General features: G+C 41.1%; 1 protein-coding gene across 4 annotated transcripts in view; it reads right to left on the minus strand.

Annotated features, from left to right (window-relative positions):
- The window catches only part of HECW1 (HECT, C2 and WW domain containing E3 ubiquitin protein ligase 1), a 337,168-nt gene that overhangs the window by 6,650 nt on the left and 307,784 nt on the right, over positions 1 to 22,734 (minus strand). For all 4 annotated transcript variants that reach the window (XM_043540543.1, XM_037890003.2, XM_043540541.1 and 1 more), the window contains 5 exons: positions 19,772 to 19,870; positions 18,602 to 18,731; positions 7,287 to 7,433; positions 3,982 to 4,096; positions 2,263 to 2,461 (listed from right to left, as the gene is read on the minus strand). In XM_043540543.1, the coding sequence (XP_043396478.1) occupies positions 2,263 to 2,461; positions 3,982 to 4,096; positions 7,287 to 7,433; positions 18,602 to 18,731; positions 19,772 to 19,870 (690 nt within the window). The remainder of the gene's footprint in view (positions 1 to 2,262; positions 2,462 to 3,981; positions 4,097 to 7,286; positions 7,434 to 18,601; positions 18,732 to 19,771; positions 19,871 to 22,734) is intronic.

The raw sequence follows: 22,734 nt of genomic DNA on the forward strand, positions 1-22,734 counted from the left end.
TGCTTCACTTTTCTGGATTACAGAGCTCAGAAAGTTCTAGAGGGTTCTGCAGCTCTGACCTGGAGAGAAGGCTTCTTTGGGGGAGAGTGAGACTTTGAGTAATCAGTGGACAAACTTAAGGCAGTTAGCTTGAATATCTTGAGGCTAACTGACTCTAGGTCATAAGCAATGCCTAGGTTAACACAGAAAGTTAAGCAGAGCAGAAAATGGCAAATTACCTTATTAGCCCTTGACAGGTCAGCCCGGTGTTTCTCATACACACTACAAAACCCACTCATCTTCACATCGAGAAGTCTAATGTAGATGGATTTCTACAGAAATGCTGCACAACCTGGAACTTGTACTTTTTGTGATTCTTCATGTCCACAATCAGGACTGTCCATAACCACCTCTATAGCCCATCTATAGAGATGGTTCTGGATCTCTCAAAGACTTTGGAAAACACATGGGACTTGCAGAATGCCAGGAAAGTTGTTAGACTTGTTCTCTGTCAAACCAAGTAAGAAGAATGTGATAGAGTCAAAGGATTCTCCTTGAAAATGCCTGGTCAACAGCATCCTCTCAGGCCTGTCTACCCTGTGGATTTGCCCTGATTCCAGCCATCCCTGTCCACCCACCAGAACAGCTGTACTGGAGCAAACCCCTAATGCAGATATGGTAAATTGCAGTTAGCAACAGTGCAGCTTACCGCTGCTTGAAATGGGGTTTGTACCAAAACAGCTTACACGGTTGCCTGATCACTGGTGGATGAAACGAGGGCTAATTCACAGTGCAGATAAAACTAGGGCTTATTTCCCCAGTTTCCTGAAAGGACTGTATGCTGGAGCACCTCAGCTGTTCTTAACTGGAGGTGGTCTCTAATGTATGCAGGTCACAAGCCATTGAGGGCTTTATAGGGCAAGAACAACACGCTGAATATCCTCCTGGAAATGAACTGGAAGCCAGTGTAGATCTTGAAGCACAGGTGAGAGGTCTTCCCTGAATGAGGACTGTTAAGCATATAGGGCACTTCCTTAGCTGAAATCTCTTAATGGTGTTAAAATGTAGCCTATGTAGAGTGCATTGCAGTAGTACAATCTCAAGGAGACAAAAGCATGGCTAGACATAGTGACATCCACATTCAAGAAAATAAGTCACAACCTAGATGGAAGACAGTGTGGTCTAGTTGACAGAACACTGACTAGGACTCAGAAGATCCAGGATCTATTCCTAGCTCTGCTATTGGTCTGTTGGGCAAGCCATATCACCTCTCTGTGCCTCAGTCACCCCATCTGTAAAATGGGGATAATGACATTGACCTCCTTTGTGAAGTATTTTGAGATCTACTTATGAAAAGTGTTATATAAGAGCTAGGTATTATTGTTATTATTATGGTTGGACACAAATGGATGCAAATATTCTTGGCCACTGGTGTAGCTGTGGAATCCAACAAGATGCCCAGGCAGTGAATCTATGTCATAAACACCAGGCGCTTTCCCTAAACCAAGACAATTGCCTCTGCCTTTCTCCCAAAATCTTCCTACAGCCTACATGCGTTATTCCAGTCTTGTCTGGGAGAGCCTCAGCAAGTTCTCGAGTAAGCTTCAATCTGTTAGAAACTGGGTAAATCATTCAGCTGCACCTACTGAGCTGATTAAAATGGATATATAAAGCTGGGTGGTACCATCACACTGACTACAGCCCATGTCCTCACTAAGCTTCCTAATGGTCCCATACACATTAGTATTCAGGTTTAGTGTGCAGGTGCTGGGTAGTTGGTGGCCCCTGATATGCAGGAGCTCAGACTAGATGATCTGGTGGTCCCTTATGCCCTACGAGTCTATGACATGCTGAATAGTGGGGTGACAAAATGGAACAAATGAGATACAATGGAGGTGTTCAGATTTGAATCCCTATGAGACTTCGGCTAGGAAACAGGTATATGGCTGAGTCAGAGACATGTTTTGAAATCTCACGAGCTCTGAAATCTCACAAAAAGATTTGGTTTGGATCTGAGGAATTAGCATCCTGACCATTCCCTACTATTTAAAGGAGTCCAAATGTGAAGGTCTGGTTTTGACCCATTTCTAAAGATAAAGGATACCAAAAGAAACCACCATTCACTGAGTGCAACTGTAGGTTCAGTGGCTGTGTCGTGATGAAGTGAGACTTGTCCTTTGCTGCTCTTGTATTCACTGTCATTAACTGGCAGAAACACTGAATAGAAGTGTTGTGCTCATCTTCTCCACAGCATTTAAGATTTTATTCATAATACAGACATACCTCGGAAGGGATGTTATTTTCCCCCATTTCTCTATACAGAAGCGCCGCAGACCATTGCTCCCTCGAAGGGCTGCAAACCCCTCATATGGCACACTAGATGTTCCAGTGACAAACTGCAGGAACCGTAGCCTCTGTTCATTGTTAAATCTCTCCACTGCTGCCCAGAACCACCGTATTACAATATGCCCATCATGGTAACCTGACAGAGAGATTAGAAACATACAAGTTAAGTGGGAACTGGATCTGATGATGTACCATTTCAATACATTTCCACAAAAAGAAATGTGAGCTGATAGCTTTTCTTGCTACAAAACCTCAGCCAAAGGACTGATCTAATGATTGATGAACTATGTCTTAGCCCTTGTCTTCTCACCTCTGGATAACTTAATATAGCTAACTCATTTGAAACTACAAAATTCCACATACAGCAAAGCTCACATTTATAACTCACGTATACAGGCCTTTCCCAAAACATTTTGGCAAATACTATGGTTATCCATGTTAAAAATAAATGACTAATGTTGATATTCTATATGGCTCCTGACAGCTTGATGGAAAGGCTATATTTCTGATTCCCAAATACAACCAAGGCTGTAGAGCTGGATAAATTGTTACATCTAGAGCAGATAACATTCAATAGTTTTTCTTTAAAACAATGTAATAAGAGGAGTAAAGAAATTAAATCAATGGTCCAGACAGTGAAGCTAGCATAGGAAGGTGCTGGCCTAGCTCCCTGCATCCTAGGTATGAATCACTTTAAGGGGCCATATCCTCTTCGTGGCCAATACCAGTCCCTTTTGGGGTTGTACTGGCCTCCAACATCTGGAGGCGAATGGCTGCTGCAAGCCCTTCCCTGGCAGACTTTCCACCACAGGAGCTCTGGGCTTGAGATTATGCTAGTGAAAGCCAGAATGAACCCACGCTCAATCTAGCTCAATAACTATATTTAAATAACCACCTGAGATAACACTTTATGCAGAAGAGTTAAACATGAAAACCATTATAGGGGTCCTCTTTATGGCTAGTAGCTCAGTGCTTAAGCAACAAATAGATAAGAATAGTTGGTGGTCAGCCAGCAGCCAAAATTTGGGTATTGTGTTTATGGGGGAGGACAGGTCAACTCCACTGAGTTTTCTTGTGTGTTGCTGAGCCGAGGGACCTGGGGGGACAACCCATTTGCCATTACTCAACACTACCTGCACACACTATGTGCTATGTTCAAAACAAAATAATTCCAACTAGTCAGGGCAGGGGGTTTAGTGCTGATGCTGAATGAAGGAGAGAAACACTTTGACTTGGGGGCTTTAACTTAGTGCTGCATTTTGTTAGAGTGTAACTGGGAGCGCAATTTGGCTCTATTAAAGTTAATGGGAATTTTGCCATTGTCTCAATAAGGCCAGGATTTTACTCATATTCTTCAATATGAATAACGTATAGGCTAAATTCTTCAGTCTCTACTCAGTCAAAACTCCCATTAAGTCAAGGGAATTTTGTCTGTGTAAGATCTGAGTTGAAACTGCAAGACCTGTTCTAGTATTAACATGTCTATTAGCCAAATCATGAGGTCCTTATTTAGTTTTCACTGAGTCCTTCCTGAGAGAAACCGTCTGAATTCAGTGGGGGTTTCCCTTAGAAAAAACAGAGCAAACACTGAGTATGCATCTCAGGATGTGGCCTGATAATAATTAAGGTCCTACTAAGTATGAGTAGATAGTTTACCTCCACGATATTCTGTGTTGTTACGCCAGTCATTGAGGTCTATTTCTGCAGTGCCTGCAATCACCAGCTCTAGCTCTCTGGCATCAAAAATGGAGACGAGCCTGGAGTCTACAACCTGAAACACAAACCATTCTTGAGCCCACTCTGGACTGGAAGTACAGCAGATGCATTATCTTAGAAAAACCCAGTCACGGCTCTAATGATTAGCTGCCTACTGTGACCGTGTCAACAGTCAGATTCCAATCACCTGCTGATAAATCAGTTGCTCTTCTTTTGTGAGTTTGCTGAGAATTTTCATTGAAAACAATGCTGACCTATGAGGAGATTTGATCAGAATGGAAGAGCAGAAGGAAAAATGAATAGTTTGTGCAGAGGACTTCTTCCTACCGCATCTCTTCTGAAAAGTGATATTAATGGTCAACTGCATAATAGATTTGCAAAATGTAGGGTATATTTTTCTATATAACTTTTAGTCTGTGTCAGAATATGGTTACAAGATAGCAGCCTTTGTACTTCATGCATGATTAAACTGAGAAAAAAGAAAAGGAGTACTTGTGGCACCTTAGAGACTAACAAATTTATTAGAGCATAAGCTTTCGTGAGCTACAGCTCACTTCATGGCTTATGCTCTAATAAATTTGTTAGTCTCTAAGGTGCCAGAAGTACTCCTTTTCTTTTTACGGACAAAGACTAACATGGCTGCTACTCTGAAAAATGTGATTAAACTGAGGTTTATCTTCTTCATGGTATTAAAAAAAACACTTCACAAACTGTACAGTACTCAAATGAACACGGAATATAGAAACAAATATACAGCTTTTCAGTCTTTGTCAGTTCTTGTGGCGGTCGAGCAGTTTCATGAATTCTGCCACAGTGCAACTCTTGAAGCCAGCACTTTCATGAATTCTGCCACAGTGCAACTCTGGGAGCCACATCCTCAGCTAACGTAAATTGACATAGCTCCAATGACTTCAATGGAGCAACGCCCATTAACACAACCTTGAGATCCAGCATTTTATATATTAGGGCTAGCCACAGTTTATAGTATAGAATGCTAGATGTCAAACCGTACTGTGATGAGTTCCTTAAGGATACAGTATGTCTCACTATCACTGGAAAGTTCTTCTTCTCAATCATGTGCTCATTCTGCACTTCCTCACACTCCAACCCCCAACAGAAGAAGAAAAATTGGAACCCATACTTCACTACAGTATTTTATACAGCATCTTTCAAAAAGACTTTATTGCTTAGAACAGCCACTAGTGGCTAGGGGATCAGATTTTCAAAGGTACTTAGGTGTCTAATGATGCAGATACATGCCTATGGGCATTTTCAAATGTGCTTGGGCAGCCTAGGAACCTAACTGCCACTGGAAAATGGAACAAACTGAAAAACTGAAATAACCACAGAAGAAAAATCATTTTACAATTCTGTATACTGAGCCTGATTCTCCTCTTGTCTGCACTAGTTTTACTTCAATAAATTTGGATTTACACCAGGGTAAGTGAGAGAAGAATCAGGTTCACTATGCTTTATAGACTGAAATTTTTTCATAGTTACCAAAGCCAATACTAACAGCTAATATTGTTGTAGCTCATTAGTCAACAAACTCAGCCTCTGGCCAGGACAGCATATGACATACACAAGGAAAGTGAAATGTGGTTTGACAGGACACATCCTATCCAAACATGCCAGAAATTCTTATTCTATTTGAATGAAAGGAGACTTCTATGGGGTTGTCATAAATATAAAGGGAAGGGTAACCACCTTTCTGTATACAGTGCTATAAAATCCCTCCTGGCCAGAGGCAAAATCCTTTCACCTGTAAAGGGTTAAGAAGCTAAGGTAACCTCGCTGGCACTTGACCCAAAATGACCAATGAGGGGACAAGATACTTTCAAATCTGGGCCGGGGGAGGGAAGGCTTTTGTCTGTCTGTCTGTGTGATACCTTTGCTGGGAACAGATCAAGGATGCAAGCTCTCCAACTCCTGTAGAGTTAGTAAGTAATCTAGCTAGAAAATGCATTAGGTTTTCTTTGTTTTTTTGGCTTGTAAATTCGGTATGCTGGAGGAAATGTGTATTTCTGTTTTTGTGTCTTTTTGTACCTTAAGGTTTTGCCTAGAGGGATTCTCTATGTTTTGAATCTGACTGCCTGTAAGATTATCTTCCATTCTGATCTTTCAGAGTTGTTCTCTTATCTTTTTTTGTTCTTCTAATAAAGTTCTGATTTTTTAAAGAATCTGATTGGGTTTTTTGGGTCTTAAAAATCCAAGGGGTTTGCGCTCATTCTGTTTATTCTCAAGCCTCCTCAGAAAAGGGGGTGTAAGGGCTTGGGGGGATATTTTGGGGAAATAGGAACTCCAAGTGGTCCTTTTCCCTGGTTCTTTGTTAAAGCACTTGGTGGTGGCAGCGTTTTACCTAATCCAACAGCAAAGACTTTATGCCTTGGGGAAGTTTTAATCTAAGCTTGTAGAAATAAGCTTAGTGAGGTCTTTCATGCAGGTTCCCACATCTGTACCCTAGAGTTCAGAGTGGGGAAGGAACCTTGAGGGGGTACAGCTACCTAGGATAATGTCTTAGCAATTTATTTTATTTCCTTGATTGTGATCTTCCAGTTCTCTGTGCCTCTGATTGGCAGGCACAAGTGGTAGGAAAGGCAAGACTCTGGGAACTGACTATATTCTGTAGTCTGAGCAGATAGAGGATTTGATCCTGAAAGTCCTTGTATGGTACACAGCAGGGTGCACAAGGTTGGCAAGTAGAAGCCTCATGTGGGTGCAAATAAGATCAAGTCATGGTCGTCTGCACTGACAGTAATAAGCCTACCCTGAGTTCCCCCTCCCTTACTTGCAAGTGTGCATGGTGAAAAAGTGGCAGTATGTACAATTGTCTGAGGACACAAAAGCCTAAGTGTTGTCCTCATCTTACCAGTGTGGTGCTTAGCTATGTGCAATGTTCTCTGCTTTACTTTTACTATGAGATAGGAATATTGTTGTGACTGGATAGCAGTAATCTCATTAGTGCAGGTCAGGTTTACCTGTGCTGCTTCTTCCATTCATCACTCTTTATTGTGCAGGATCAAGTTCACATTCAGCTACCTTCTCCCTTAATCATGAACATTAAACACACAATCTCCTGATGCTACTACCCATGCCTGCTAAGGTTTTGAGAATTCCATTCATTTCTAAACTTATCTTCCTAACCACATCACAGTGCACTGATGTGGTATTGTCAGTAGGCTGCCCTTGTGCTTGTCACATTCAGATCATGAGTGGTAGATGGCGTGAGCAACTTTGTTACTTACTTCATAGAAGCCACGGACTAGAGCCTCTGTTTGCTGAACCACTCCTCGTTCTACACGCCACTTTACCATTCTCTCAATGTACTCCTTTTTGTTCTTTTCTGTCACCTGAGTATTTGAACCCCCAGATTTCAGCTCTCTTTCTGTCACCTAAGAAATAGAAATACATATTGGGGTAGCAATGCAGAGATCACCATGTATTTCAAAATTCAAGGCAGGCTTTGCAAAACGGTGCAGTGCAAGCAAAATTTCTGCATTCCTATCAATACATCACATCTTTACAGCTCACCCTATGTTGGTGTCTCTCCCATTTCCATCAGAAAAATTAAAGTAATTAGCAGGGGAAAAAACATATTCCAAATGGCATATCCGGATAATGATTCAGATTCTTTGATTCACTAACATCACACTTCGTGAAGTGGGACACATCAAGGTGCCTTGATTTTCTCTGCTCAGCCCCTCTTTCCAGCACAGGCTACAGCAGCCTTGAGAATGCTTCAGCTTCTTGTGCCAGCTTGCAGTGTTCCCCCAGAAACCAATGACCAACTGATCATAGCCAAAACATAGCTCACTTTCACCACACTTGTTCATCCTGCCTTTCTCACCAAGAGCTGCAGGGAGGGTGACTTAGGAGCCAGCTGTGCCAGCTCTGTGCCTGCTGCAAACTTCCTAACCAGTGCAAAGGGAACAGGCCAGGACACAGAATCTGCCCCAGTGTCAGGGAAGTCAACTTGTCTCACACAAGAAATGCAATTAGCTGGTTAACTGTTGGTTCAAAAACTTACCTGTTTCAGTTCAAAAGTTTTACTCTCATGTGACATGCTCCCTTAAGCAACAATTGTTACTGTGAGTAAAGCTACGTGGAAGTGTATAACAATGGGTACAGAATTTCATAGCATCTTAAGGGTTAATTTTAGTTGGTTTGATTGCTGAGGTTTGAGACAGACAAGAAGTGTTTAGAAGGAATCAGCCTTAGAAACCTATGCAGTTGAGCATATGATCTTTGGCAGATGTGGCAAAAAATTATCTACTTTGTAATTAAACTAATTTCAAATTCAGTCCAATACATTAAAAACATTAAGAACAATTAAGGGTTTATTTGCATGAACATTTAATTTGTGGCAAACTGGGGGGTGAGTCTACCCTGTAGTAGCCTGCTGCAGACAAACTGTCCATGTGGACCCTGCTGCTGCGCATTAACAGTTCATTAATGCACTCTGATCTCGTCCCATTCAGGCATGTGGCAATTCTCCAAAAAGGGACATATTTCTGGAGTTTAATGTATCTAACCTACACTCCCTCCACATAAAATAAGCTTTGAAAGGATATGTAATGTTCATTTAGATGAAGTATGATAAGCAGCTGTCAAGTGGTGCCATCCGGCTGTAGGTGAGGTGAAACAATGGTACCCAAAATGAGAAAGTGTCATTTTTTGCACAATGACAGGTTTCAGAGTAGCAGCTGTATTAGTCTATATTCGCAAAAGAAAAGGAGTACTTGTGGTACCTTAGAGATTAACAAATGTATTTGAGCATAAGCTTTCGTGAGCTACAGCTCACTTCATCGGATGCATTCAGTGGAAAATACAGTGGGGAGATTTATATACACAGAGAACATGAGACAATGGGTGTTACCATACACACTGTAATGAGAGCGATCACTTAAGGTGAGCTATTACCAGCAGGAGGGTGGGGGGGAAAAAACCTTTTGTAGTGATAATCAAGGTGGGCCATTTCCAGCAGTTGACAAGAAGGTCTGAGGAACAGTGGGGGGTGGGGTGGGGGAAAATAGTTTTACTTTGTGTAAGAGTTCTTACAACTACAATACCCACCTGCTGAAGTGAAGAAACAGATTGACAGAGCCAGAAGAGTACCCAGAAGTCACCTACTACAGGACAGGCCCAACAGAGAAAATAACAGAACGCCACTAGCCATCACCTTCAGCCCCCAACTAAAACCTCTCCAAGACATCATCAAGGATCTACAACCTATCCTGAAGGACGACCCATCACTCCACAGATCTTGGGAGACAGGACAGTCCTTGCTTACAGACAGCCCCCCAACCTGAAGCAAATACTCACCAGCAACCACAAACCACACAACAGAACCACTAACCCAGGAACCTATCCTTGCAACAAAGCCCGTTGCCAACTTTGTCCACATATCTATTCAGGGCACACCATCACAGGGCCTAATCACATCAGCCACACTATCAGAGGCTTGTTCACCTGCGCATCTACCAATGTGAAATATGCCATCATGTGCCAGCAATGCCCCTCAGCCATGTACATTGGTCAAACTGGACAGTCTCTATGTAAAAGAATAAATGGACACACATCAGACGTCAAGAATTATAACATTCAAAAACCAGTTGGAGAACACTTCAATCTCTTTGGTCACTCGATTTCTGATCTCAAAGTGACTATCCTTCAACAAAAAACTTCGAAAACAGACTCCAGTGAGAGACTGCTGAATTGGAATTAATTTGCAAACTGGATACAATTAACTTAGGCTTGAATAGAGACTGGGAGTGGATGGGTCATTACACAAAGTAAAACTATTTCCCCATGTTTATTCCCCACCCCCCCACCACTGTTCCTCAGATGTTCTTGTCAACTGCTGGAAATGGCCCACCTTGATTATCACTACAAAAGGTTTTTTCCCCCCCACCCTCCTGCTGGTAATAGCTCACCTTAAGTGATCGCTCTCATTACAGTGTGTATGGTAACACCCATTGTCTCATGTTCTCTGTGTATATAAATCTCCCCACTGTATTTTCCACTGAATGCATCTGATGAAGTGAGCTGTAGCTCACGAAAGCTTATGCTCAAATACATTTGTTAATCTCTAAGGTACCACAAGTCCTCCTTTTCTTTTTTGCACAGTTCCAGAAACACTGCAACATGACTACACCTACAGTTTTTACTGCTTAAGTTAATTTCAACACCTTAATGTGGTGTTTATTGGTCAAACACCAATGTGTGTCCAAATGATAATGTATTAAAAGGTTTGTATTGGTTTTGCATGGGCAAGTATTTTTTTTTAACAGAAATGATGAAGTGGTTTAGCATGTGGCAACAATGTCAAATATCAACATATTGCAATATACTAACATGAAATGTTTTCACATCGCATATTCTTCATTGTCAAAGTATGTCACAAGTGATTATAATAGTTTTCTATATTTTCAAATGAAATTTGCTGACCAGATGAGTCTCATATTGAAGGCTGTGCACTAGTAGCAGTAGATTGCGTGCCCAGAGTTTGTACGGCAGAGTGGGTAGATATAAATATATGTGAATTCCTAATGTAATGCTTCTCCATTTGTACATACAATATAGTACATTCAATGCAGTCTGCATATATAGGCAATTAATTTGTAATTGCCTATGTATTCAGTACTAGTCTTTCAAATATTCTAGAAATTAACTTTTTAATTCAGTGACACGCTGTGTTAGTGTTAGAGATGACAATACACAGCTTTTTACTGGGCTTCAATCGAAGTGCTCTAAAATGGTAATTTTGAAACTAACATATAGATCTAATTTATATCTAATTTAGCATAAGTCTGTATACAATGTACAAAATGAAAAATGGTGATAGTGGTGGTGGTAATGCTAAAAATATAATAATTTTACCACTACAGAGAAATTACAGTATATGAAGACATTGAGGACACAAGCCCCTTAAAGCTTACATCAAAGAGAAAAATACTCTTCACAAACTTTGAAAAATGTGTTATTTGTCAAGAAAATCGAAAGAATGCAAAACTGTCAAAGCAACCAGTGCTGGACAGAATTCTGTGATGCTGGCAGCAGAAGTCAGGAGAGATGAATTGTATTGGTGGGTACTGGATGAGTTTTCTAGTTTAGATGATGTGCCACCAATACTCTGTCACAGGGGTTGCTTTCAGAAATACACAAGCAAGTAGAATGTTACACATGTCAGAGTTTTACTGAACCTAGGGAAGAAAACAGATTCTGAATCTGATCAGAGAACATCATGTTCATCTGCTTCTAAAGCCACCAGAGCAAGCATGTCCTCCAGCGATTGGTCCTGTTGCACTGTTTGCTTGAGAAAACCACCCAAGAAAGACAAGAAACTTAATAAAATAGGAACATTTGAGAGCAACCCATCTATGGGAGGTCGCACTTCAAAAACAAGATGATGACATGTTGCACTGAATATCTGTAGAAGACTTGATTGCTTTTGTCACTCAACATGACTTCTTCCTCTTTGAGTAAAAAGAATCTTAAAGCAAAACCATCTAGTTGCACTGCAACAATACAGTCACATTATGACATTGCACTTTATCAGCTAGTAGAAGAGATAGACAATGCTCTTATGTACAAGAAGGCTTTTCTGTCCAAGCTGCTACAAAGATATAAAGCCCTACGTCCCTCAGATGTAGAAACTGAAAGCTATTCTAGCAGCAAATTATAGGCAAGATTAGAAAAACACTATGGTTCTGCAATTTCATTCTATGAACAGCATGGGAAAGGCATATCTACCATTGTCCATGCAGCACAATAACATTAGCTGATGCTATCCAAGCTGCTAGTCATCTGAAGCAGGAACTTAACTCATCCAAATGTTTTGTGGATGTTCTTCTGGCGAATGAGCCTGATGAATAGCTTTCAAATGAACAAGTGATTTTGTATAATGCTGCTTCAATCCTTCGGTCTGAAATAGCCAAAATGAAAGCCTCAGAGTGTTATCCAAAGTCAGGTGTTTGTAGTTTACAGAGGGCAGCTACTTTTGTGCCCCAGTTGGTGCAGGTGTTTGTCCTTTGGTTGGTAGATAAAGAGGCATATAATTCAGCCAGTGGTGTCAACCTTCAGAAGACATTCAAAGAAGCTGTCTCTCAGTTGCAGAGTGCATAGTATTTAAGTGTTCCAAAATGATCACACCACTGCACACAGGTCTTGCGGCATGGCTTAACCCATGAGTTCGCGTCTCACAATTGAATTGACATACTGTACCTCCATGGATTCTGCAGTTATGGTGAGCTGAGGCAGTTCATCACTAGTGTTGCAAAAACTGAAGTAGAAAGACTCCAGAGAGGTATGTTCGTTTCAAATGGAGATACACCACTTCATGCTGGTAGAAATCTCATCCATGAAGGAGACAGTAATACAGACACCAGCTTTGAGAGCACTGATGGAAAGATACCTTGTTTTCAATGGCTAGAGTGGTATTTGAAGAACAGTTGCAGATAGTTCAGCATCACAAGAAATATCACTGACCCATGAGAAAGAACCAGGCACTACCCAGGCAATCAGACACTCGTATGCAATGTGCAGTATCTGAAAAACCTAGAACACATCCAGGACTGTCTCACGATAAAAAAACACTTAGAAAAAAAAACTCTTGTCACCTATAAATGAACAATGTCTGAGATTTCTCCTGGACTCTCTTAAGACTACTACTTCATAATGTCCTACCAATACCAAATTGCATCGCTATTGTTCACACTCATGTGATTCCATTTTGGTCTGGTTTCAAGCACAAGCTTGCAACAAAGAAAGAGCACAGCAATTGCATATGTACCTATTGTGGATGAAGAATAAATGGAGAGATCTGTGACAGGTCCACTTGATTCTGGTGGAACACATAGCTTCTTCAGCCTAGTCAAGATCTCTGTCATCAAAACATTTGCAGGCATGGCCAAGAAGACCAAATTTAAGTTTGACAATGGAGGGACAATCACAGCAGCTATCAATCCAGGAATTGTTTTCCGCAGAGTCCTGCCCTTAGCAAGATGAAGAGATGATGTTTCAGTGGCAACTGTTCTTTGGCACTGAAGAGGACCTGAGCCTGTGTTCTTCTTTCATGCTGATGGAACAATGAGAACAGACAAAGCTGAATTAAGACATCAGCTGGAAGCTCAAGCTGAAAGAATCCATGAGCTAAGAGAATGGAACTATGTCTACACAGCAAAGAAAAACCCATGGCTGGCTCATCCACACATCCTAGAGCCTGGGCTCCAGTCCAAGCCTGAAGTCTACACAGCAATGAAACAGCCCCACAGCCTGAGACCTGTGAGCTGAGTTGGTTGACCAGCAGTGGGTTTTTCTTTGCTGTGTAGACATATGCAAAGAAACCACTGTGTACATCAAAGACACCAAGGCTGTGATACAAATGATGGCTGGAGACAAATTCCACATATTCAGTGTATTGGCTGCTGAGTACTTGGGGAAGGTCCTAAAAGGATTTGTCAAAGCTAATTCTGTAATCAAAGACTTTGACATATGACAACTCCTTGAAAACTGCAGAAAGACAGCACTGGACAGGGTCTAAGGCTGGATACAAAAAATACCAGGTGATTGGTGGACACCCTTTGCCTCCATGAAAAAAGTTTCTAAATGTGGCATCCAACAAGCAGTCACTTGTAAATTTCCTCTGTGAATATATGGTTCAAAATGCACCTTCTTGTTGGAGGCTTTTACAATGGGGAAGTAGCAAAGTCCATCACCAGTGGGGTGTTGAAGTCCAAGACTTGTACAGTAAGAAAGCGGACACAAGGATGCCTCTGCGTGCTGTATGTGCTAATATGGCTTTTGGGCCTCTCGGTATCAAAGTAAACATAGTAATTACTTGACACAGAAGGTTTGGTCCTTGTGGTTCATTACTTTTCAAAACTGGAACACATATATAGCATGTGGATTGAAAGAGGCATCATTATCAGCACAACTGACAAGTGTTGCTTCATACTTGTGCATGCAATTTGTGATGCACTCACTCCTGACTTCTGCAACATACTTCCTGCTGTGTTAACAGTATCTGACTCTGTTTCATCCCTATTTGGTACTGGGGAAAAAAATCTGTGTTCGATGCTGTCAAAACAAAGGGAGCTTTATGCTCCAGAGATCTTGCCAAACTGGGAGAGAGTGACAGACAAGCTGCAATTTCTGCAGCAAGAGAATTGTTAGCAGCGATGTATGACCAGAGTAAAAAAGAAAAGGACACTCAGAGAAATCTGAATAGTTTGCACCTCAATCTAGCCATCAAAAAGGACAAGTCACTGGCCAAACTCCCATCATGTGAGGACAGTTTTGAAGAGCACGTCTAAAGAGCATATTGGCAAACAAAGATTTGGATGTCTTTGCACATAGGTGAACAAGATATTGGATCACCACTACAACATGGATGGAAAAATGTGGATGATGAACTACTTCCTGTATTCTTCAAGGGCCCAGCGGCTTCTGAGCTTCTACAAGACCTTATTTGTGCCTGTACCAGTAGGGGCTCACTGCACAATCAACTGTGTCTGTAGTCAGAACAATCTTCCCTGCACAGAACTGTGTACTTGCCAAAGCAATGGAGACCACACACTCTCAATAGAGACCATAATGATGAACAAGATGATGATAATGAATCTGACTAGAAATGTAAACAGCACTATTACAGTTCAATTATACTTGTTCAAATTCATTATTCTATTTTGTTTCACACTTTAGATTGCTGTCGTGATGCTCTGAGGTCACAAAGAAATCCAATTTTATGTTCTTCAATAATACATACAGTCATTAATCTAACAGAAACGAATGCAAATATTTCAAAGTTTTAATTGTCGATGGTATATTGTTTATCCCGTTTCTATGATAATGGCACCACTTGTCAGCCTCACGTCATACGTCATCTTAAAGTAGACATTATAAGCTTTCCAATGATGTATTATGTGCATGTGTATAGAGAGGATACATTAAGTCAACAAATCATGATGTTGGCTGCTCAACTGATTTCAAATAGGACTACATCAAAACACATTAACAAACTGTTAATGCACATCAGCAGAGTCCACATAGACAGTCTGCGGAAGGCTAGTGCAAATAGATTCACACCTCAACTTGCTACAAACCATATTTGTGCGTAGACAAGCCCTAAAAAAATGATTTAGAAAGTGATGGAACCTCCTTATGCCCTTTTCAGTTTTCTGCTGCCATAGTAGTGATGTCTGCTATAGATAATGAATGGGCTACATACATGATTTATATGTTTATTGATTCAAGAGATTGCAAAGAAAGCATATATACTGTGATCTTCATTATTCTGCCCATTGACAGGGACCTAGAGCAGCATCATGAATTATGGAAACACTTGATGATTCATCCAAGCTCAAGCTTTAATGAGAAGCAGTAAGAGCAAGTAAGGTTAACCAGGGTAAAGTTAGATATAATGGGCTAGCTCCTCAGCTGGTATACATGGACTCCAATGGCCGCACTCATTTACACCAGCTGAGACTTTGGCCCCAGGGCTCAATTTCATCCCTGAAGACAGTGCATAGTTGTGATAGAGTGATGAAAGCCCCTGTTCAGCAAAGCAGTTATGCATATGTCTAGCTTTAAGCACGTGCTTGAGTCCCATTGTCCAAAATCTCTTGCAGGATTTCCCAAAACATGCAGATTTCCTGATGACTGATTTCTTCAGCTTCTTATTATCTCTATATAGTATACTCCCATTTATCCAAATCCTCATTATCTGATCCTCTGCATTATCTGATTCCCTTCCTTGTCCCCCATGTATCTCAAGCTGATGAACAGACACCCCTGGGCTGAACTGCAAGGAGCAGGACAAGCCCCCAGACACGGGGAGGCCACCCTGCTGCTGAATGTGCAGGGAACCCTTGGGAGTGAGTGAACAGAGCTGTGACAGCAGAGCTGCAGAGGGATTCGTGTGCTGCCACAGGGACAGCGACACACAATCCCTTCAGGTACAAGGTGCAAGAAAGGCTGCGATCTTGGTGGAGTAGAGCAGAATCCCACGCTGCACCCAAACGTCCCTTCTAGATTATGTTTGCCCTATCCATCCTTTGAGATGCAGCCCCCAAATATTAATAGAGCTACCATTGTGATTTATGCTTTGGTAAAATATTATTCACCCACACTTTAAATGATCCAACAACTCTTCAAAGTTGGACTCATCTGTGAGCAATACATAATTCAGGTTTCATTCTTCCATTTCCTAAACTTTCTTGTCCACAAGATCTTTGTTGTCTGACCATATTCTTTTAAACACAGGTTTTTTGACAACCAGTCTACAATTTTCAATCTTATAATTTTGCTGGCCAGACTTGTACACACCAAATTCTTGGGACTCTCTGCTAGATCATTTGCCATGTGTCTGCTTGAATGGTATGTGGCTCACACAGAAGTTATTCTTAAATACTGAATATCAGGCCCTCAATATTTGCTTCCTCCCATGACCAGCTTTGGGCCTGATCCTAAAACCCATTAAAGTCAATGGGAGTCTTCTCATGGACTTATCATTTAACATTTATATTGGGGTAGCACCTAGAGGCCAACCTGATTGTGGCCTCAATATGCTTGGTGCTGTACAAACATTCAAAAAAATGACAGTCCCTGCCCAAAAAACCTTAAAATCCAAAAGGAGATTAGGGCCAGATTTTGATGCTCTTATTCACAGTGAAAGTCACCTTACTTCACCAGTAATCCCAGTGAAGTCAATGGGTCTGCTTGTGAAGTAAGGTATTAGTCAACATGAGTAAGGCTAACAGAATCTGTCCCTAAGCTGTTCATCTGTTTTAGTACTATCAGATATCTTGATCTTTTCTTTTAAAACCCATCTCATTTGTAGCATGCAACAAAATCCCATTTAATGATATGCATTTTCTCTTTGCAAAGAGCTTAATTCTAGGTAGTGAGCCAGGTGGTGCCCTCAGATGCATGAGCACAACTCCCATTGATGTTTTCATTTACCTTCGTTGTCTACTAATGTAAATACAAATGTAACTCATTTCTCTGTACAGTGTATTTGCATAACTTTGTCTGCCTACGTCTTTATGCATTAGTTTTAAACTGACATTTCTCCTAGAGCAACCACTGCATCATCATTTGTATGTCACGCAAAATTTTGCTCAAAGCCAAGAAAACAGTTGAGGACTGGGCTGTATAGAACAATCCTATCTCTTCTGAAGAGGCCCCAATACTTCCAATCCCTTATCCTGTCCCCTGGATTCCGTTTTTGCCTCTTGTCCTTCCTCGCTCCCCCTCTTTCCCTTGTCATCAATCTCTATCCTCTAGTTCCTTTCCACAAGTCTACAGACACACCAGAGTTCAACTTCAACCTTGAAAATACCCTTCTGCAGACTCTTCTATTTCTGCTTCTGCTTCCAAGATCCTTATTGCTGACCCTACTGTTTACTCCTGCTTCCAGACTTTCTCTGCTCCAACTCTATTCTTGATCTCCTCCAACCTGGCTTATGCCCTTGCTACTTCCCTGGAAAGTCACAGGGGCAATATTTCACTTTGATCTCTCCGCTGCCTTTGAGACTACTAGTCAAACCCTCATCCTGCACTTTCTCGGCTTCGGTACTTCTTTAGCCTTCAGCATCTCCTCCTCTTAATCCTGCCCCTAACTCCCCATTGGTTTCTATTGGGGCTCCGTCCTCTCTTTCTTTTTTCCAGGCAACTTCATCCACGCTCACAGTGTTACCTACCGTCTCCATGCTGATGATTTCCAAATCTGCCTCTCTATCCTCATCTCTCCCCTTTTGTCCAGTCTACCATCTCCAACTGTTCTTCCTACATCTCCTCTTTGATGTCCTACCACTATCTCATTGGGCCAAATTCAGTAAATACACAGATTATACTCTCATTTACAACAGTGTAAATGTAAAGTAACTCCACTGAAATCAACAGAGCTATTCTAAATTTACATTGGTGTAACTCAAAGCTGAATTTGGCCTCATGCCTAAGTTGGTTAAACAAACAAACTAAAAACAAAACAAAACAATACAATCAGGTGTAAGTGGCAGAAGCATAATTACTGGGGGTACATAACTAAGGGTAATTTATATGCCCAGTGTGCAGAAGGAGGTGAGGATAGAAGGAATAGCAACTAATAGGAAGGTGCAAGGCAAAGTAGTGATGAGAGTTGCCATACCAAACACCACCTATTAGTTGTTCTCCCCCCGCCTTCAGTCACATCGACATGTAAGTTACATCCTTTGTCCACATTCACCGAATAACAAATCTGTCTGAATTACACCCTAGAAAGGGAAGCTATATTTCACTTTAGAGAATTCCTTCTGTTCATCAGTGTGTGGCTGACGAGGCCTGTAGGGAAGCCAGGCCTAGTATTGTATACGGTAGACTCTGAGAATAACTGTGTGCATTGAAACAGACGGCTTATAAGAAACAAAAGGCAAGAGATGAAAATAGCACTGAACAGTCAAAAAAGGTTAAAGGAATTTACTACAAATCTGTTCAAACAGAATGATGTTCATTGTGTTTGACTATGTCAGTTCCAAATCTATTTTTCAAACTCTGCGATGGTTTGTCACATAGCCATACTCACCTGTCCAAACACCTCCTCATTCACTGTGAAAGTGAGATCCAGGATATCAGTGATGTTGTTATCCTTCATCCACTGCAAGCTCTGATGAAACTCCTCATCCAGGTACTCCAAGTCACTTAAATCACATGGCCTAATTGTACAGCAAGACAGAGAAATGACGAGGAAGATATAACCTTATGCGTATCAGGATGATGGTTCACTGCTCAGAACATGTACAGTGTTTTCTTATGACAAAGCTCTGACAAAAGCTGATGCCCTTTTGACTTTATACATACACCTTTTGTTAAAGCACCAAACTCAAAGTGCATGGACTACAGAACATTAAAGATCAGTAAAAGAGAATGATGTGCATTTTAAAAGCTTATTAAAAGAGACTTCATTGCAAATTCAGATTAATCCTCATAGACTTTAAGGTCAGAAGGGACCATCGGGATAATCTAGTCTGACTTCCTTCACATTGCAGCCACAGAACCTCACCCACCACTCCTGTAATAGACCCCTAACCTCTGGCTGAGTTACTGAAGTCATGGTTTAACCAACCATTTCAGATAAACATTCCTCCGAGTTATCGTCTGTCAATATATATCAGTTCAATGAGCAATAAAAGTAATACATTACTGGGCATCATTGTGTAAGACAGGCTGAGCAAAACCCACAAGAAACCTGTAATGCTTTACATCCATATTAAGATTTGTAAACATAATTAATAAATGCTTAGGCTGAAAAAAAATCCAAACAATGGAGCTTGGGCAATTATGGTTTTTCCAGTGACAAGCAAGATAACTCATTTTGTTTAGAGAAAATAATTGTTTCTCTGTGGACTGTCCAATTAAATATGCTTTTCAGTGACCCATATCCCATTTAAATGGTTTGGACTGCATTTTCCTAATATTAAAATTTAGGAACGTGGACCAATATTTTCAAAAGTGGGTGCTTAACCCCAATGCTTTTTAACCCTTTAATCAACACAGTTAATATTAAAGAAGGGCACATTCTGGGGGGGAAAAAGGAAATTATTAAATCTCCCTCCCATCTACCCTAAAAACAAACAGTGGAAGACCTTGAAAACTAAGGTCCCAGCCCTGCAATGAACTCCACAAGGGTTTGCTTCTGCAGAGATCATGGCAGGATCGAGGCCCAAGTCTCTGTTGATTGCATTCATATACTTACAGTCTCAGTAATGCTTTATAGAACGGCCTCGTGAAGAAAGCATCAAGAAGATACTGATGAATGAGAGCAAGGCCAAGGATACGACCACTGAACCTGAACCTAGGATACAAATAACACACAGTAAACAATGTGTAACTCAGAACATACCAATGTAGGAGCTTATGTAGATATATCTAATCTAATCATCTATCTATCTATCTAAATATGGGTACTGCAGTAGATAAATCAAAAGAAGCCTCTTAATCTCTCAGTCACATAGTTTAAGGTGCATAATAGGCAGTTGTCAGGAGGAGGCCAAAAAGATGAATAAACTAAAGTAATGGAGAAGCAGAAATATATATATACACATACCAATGTAGGAGCTTACATATATATATATATATATATATATATATATATATATATATATATATATGTATGGGTACTGCAGTAGATAAATATATATATTTCTGCTTCTCCATTACTTTAGCTTATTCATCTTTTTGGCCTCCTCCTGACTTCTTTTGATTTATCTACTGCAGTACCCATACTACTTGGTGGCTTTGGCAGTTGGTATATTGCACATAAGCTGCCCTCAAATTCTAAACCAACAACCACTTGCCACATTCAGCTCCTGTGATCTTTAGCAGGACATTATACTATAGATCAGGTGTGTCAAATATCTGGACTTTGTGCTGAATTTGGCCTGCTTAAGATGTTCATATGCCCACTTTGATGGGGTGCCTGCTCCACACTGGGCTCTAAGGGGTTAATAAAGCCCTATGGAGGCTGCACAGAAGGCAACCAATCAGTGAAGGGCTGAAGGGAGCAGCCAATCAGGGCCAAGCAAGCCCATATAAAAATGGAGCTGCAGGGCTGAGGAAGGCAGTTGTCTGCTGGGAGCTCAGGGAGGAAGGGCTGTGTCACTGGAGGGCTGAGAGAACTGCCAGCACCCTGGACAGAGCAGTGCTGCGAGCAGGGACTGGGGGAGCGAGAGACAGCTCCAGGCTGGCTGCTGGGGTTTGCAGGCTGAGACCCTGAGGAAAGGCCAAAGAGGATGCTGGGGCCATGAGGAAGTGGCCAGACAATTTGCTGCAATTGCCTCTAAGGGAGTGGCTGAACAGTAGACTGCAGGTCTCCCAGAAGTGGGGAGCATAGTATGTGTGGCATGGCCGGAGGGCTGTGTTGCTGAAGAGGATGCCCCGGTCCTTGGAGAGATGTGGGTCCTAGACCAGGAGTGATGGCGATGAGGCACCACCTGAAGAGAGTGCACTAATATGCGGAGCTAATCCCCAAGACAGCCAGCAGGAGGCACCACAATGATGAGTGAACCCTGTCATACAACCCATCATAACCGATTAAGGTTCCCCCTCCCCAGAAAGCAAACTTTTATTGAGAAACAGTTGTGTTTTTAGCCCCTATGGTTGCAGTGAAAACTTTCCAAACATGAACTGAGTGTCACTGATGCAAAACCAACAGAGAGCTGTCTTCCTGAGTCTGCAGACAGGCTGAAACAACAGCTTAAGAGATGTTAAGTCCCATTCATCTTAGTAAAGTGTGAACTTTTAGGCATAAAAATGGCACTTTAAGAGCCCAGTTTTCCAAATAATTAATGTGCACAATTACTGCAATTCTGTGCACAAATCAGGCAATTACATGTGCAAATGGCAAACAACAAAAATAGCAGTGGTCCTAAAAGTGCCCTGAATCCCTTTGTCCCACTGAGTTATGCTGCATGCAATGTTAACTTCACTAACTAAATGTTTAGTTATTATACAAGGGCCGCATTCTTTCCTTGATCTTTGAATAAGCCTCCGACTGTTATCAGTAGAAGATCTGCTGTGACTTGGTATGATACCCCCCTAGCGTAGATGCAGCCAACAGAAGTTCTTCTGTCAGTGTAGCAACACTACTTCCCTGAATTATGTTAGCAAGAGAAGCATTCTTCCATTGATATAACTGGGCCTGCACTGGGAGTTTTGTTGGCATAGCTATGTCGATCAGGAGTGGGTTATTTTCCACACTAAGACTAATATTATGATTTGAGTCCCTGCAACAGTTTATAGCCCAATTTTCTACAAATTGTTCAGGATTCCCATATCTAGTTTAAACAGATGCAATGATGTGGCAGCGATCCATAGCTCTTTCAGCCAACTAGATTATAAATAAAATGAAATGGAATTTGACAATAAATGGAAACGACACTGCTGCCGCAATATGCCCTTATGAAAAAGTAATACTAGTTTAGTGTACGTTAAATAGTTTGCTTTTTAATCTGGGAATTCCTCTGTACTGTGAAAACGCTTGTGGTCTTAGATGGACCAGAGGACAGAGACAAACATCAGTGTATATATCAAGCTGAAGTCCACTGGGCATTATGGCCTGGGAGACAGGAAACCTGAGTTTTAGTAATTGATTTGCTGTGTGACCTTGGCCAAATCATTTCCTTCTTTGTGCCAGTTGCCTACCTGTAAAATCAGGATCATAAAGTGTATCCACTGTTGTAAAGTACTCTTAAGACCCTCAAGTCATTTTACATTACCAGACAACAACCGGTAGTAAAAATGTTTGTTCACCACTCACCTGGGTCAGACTTTAATCAGTGACCTAGATGTGAAAGACTAATTTTAATAACTATCCCCGCAAACTGGCGATGAAGTTCATGCCTGTCAGAACAATCTAGTTATAAAAATCTGAGTTACTTTTTGTGTATATCTTGTGTTATGGTGTATGACGATAATCTGCTGCATCTCTACTGTTCAATAGGTAACCTTTAGAACCTGGGTTTTGGAGGGGAAAATGTAAGACTGATTTCACAATGGGAAATTTTTATTGTAAAAAAGAAGCTGTTTATCAGTTCAAAAGAAAAGAATCCCCTAAATGTGAACACTCTAAGCATAAGGTCCTTTGAATTGATTGACATCCTAGTAAAATTTTACATCACTGAAAAAAAAACATATCAAGAGTAAGAAACGGTTCCTTCC

Source organism: Chelonia mydas, chromosome 2, assembly GCF_015237465.2.
Source record: "Chelonia mydas isolate rCheMyd1 chromosome 2, rCheMyd1.pri.v2, whole genome shotgun sequence".
NCBI lineage: Eukaryota > Metazoa > Chordata > Testudines > Cheloniidae > Chelonia > Chelonia mydas.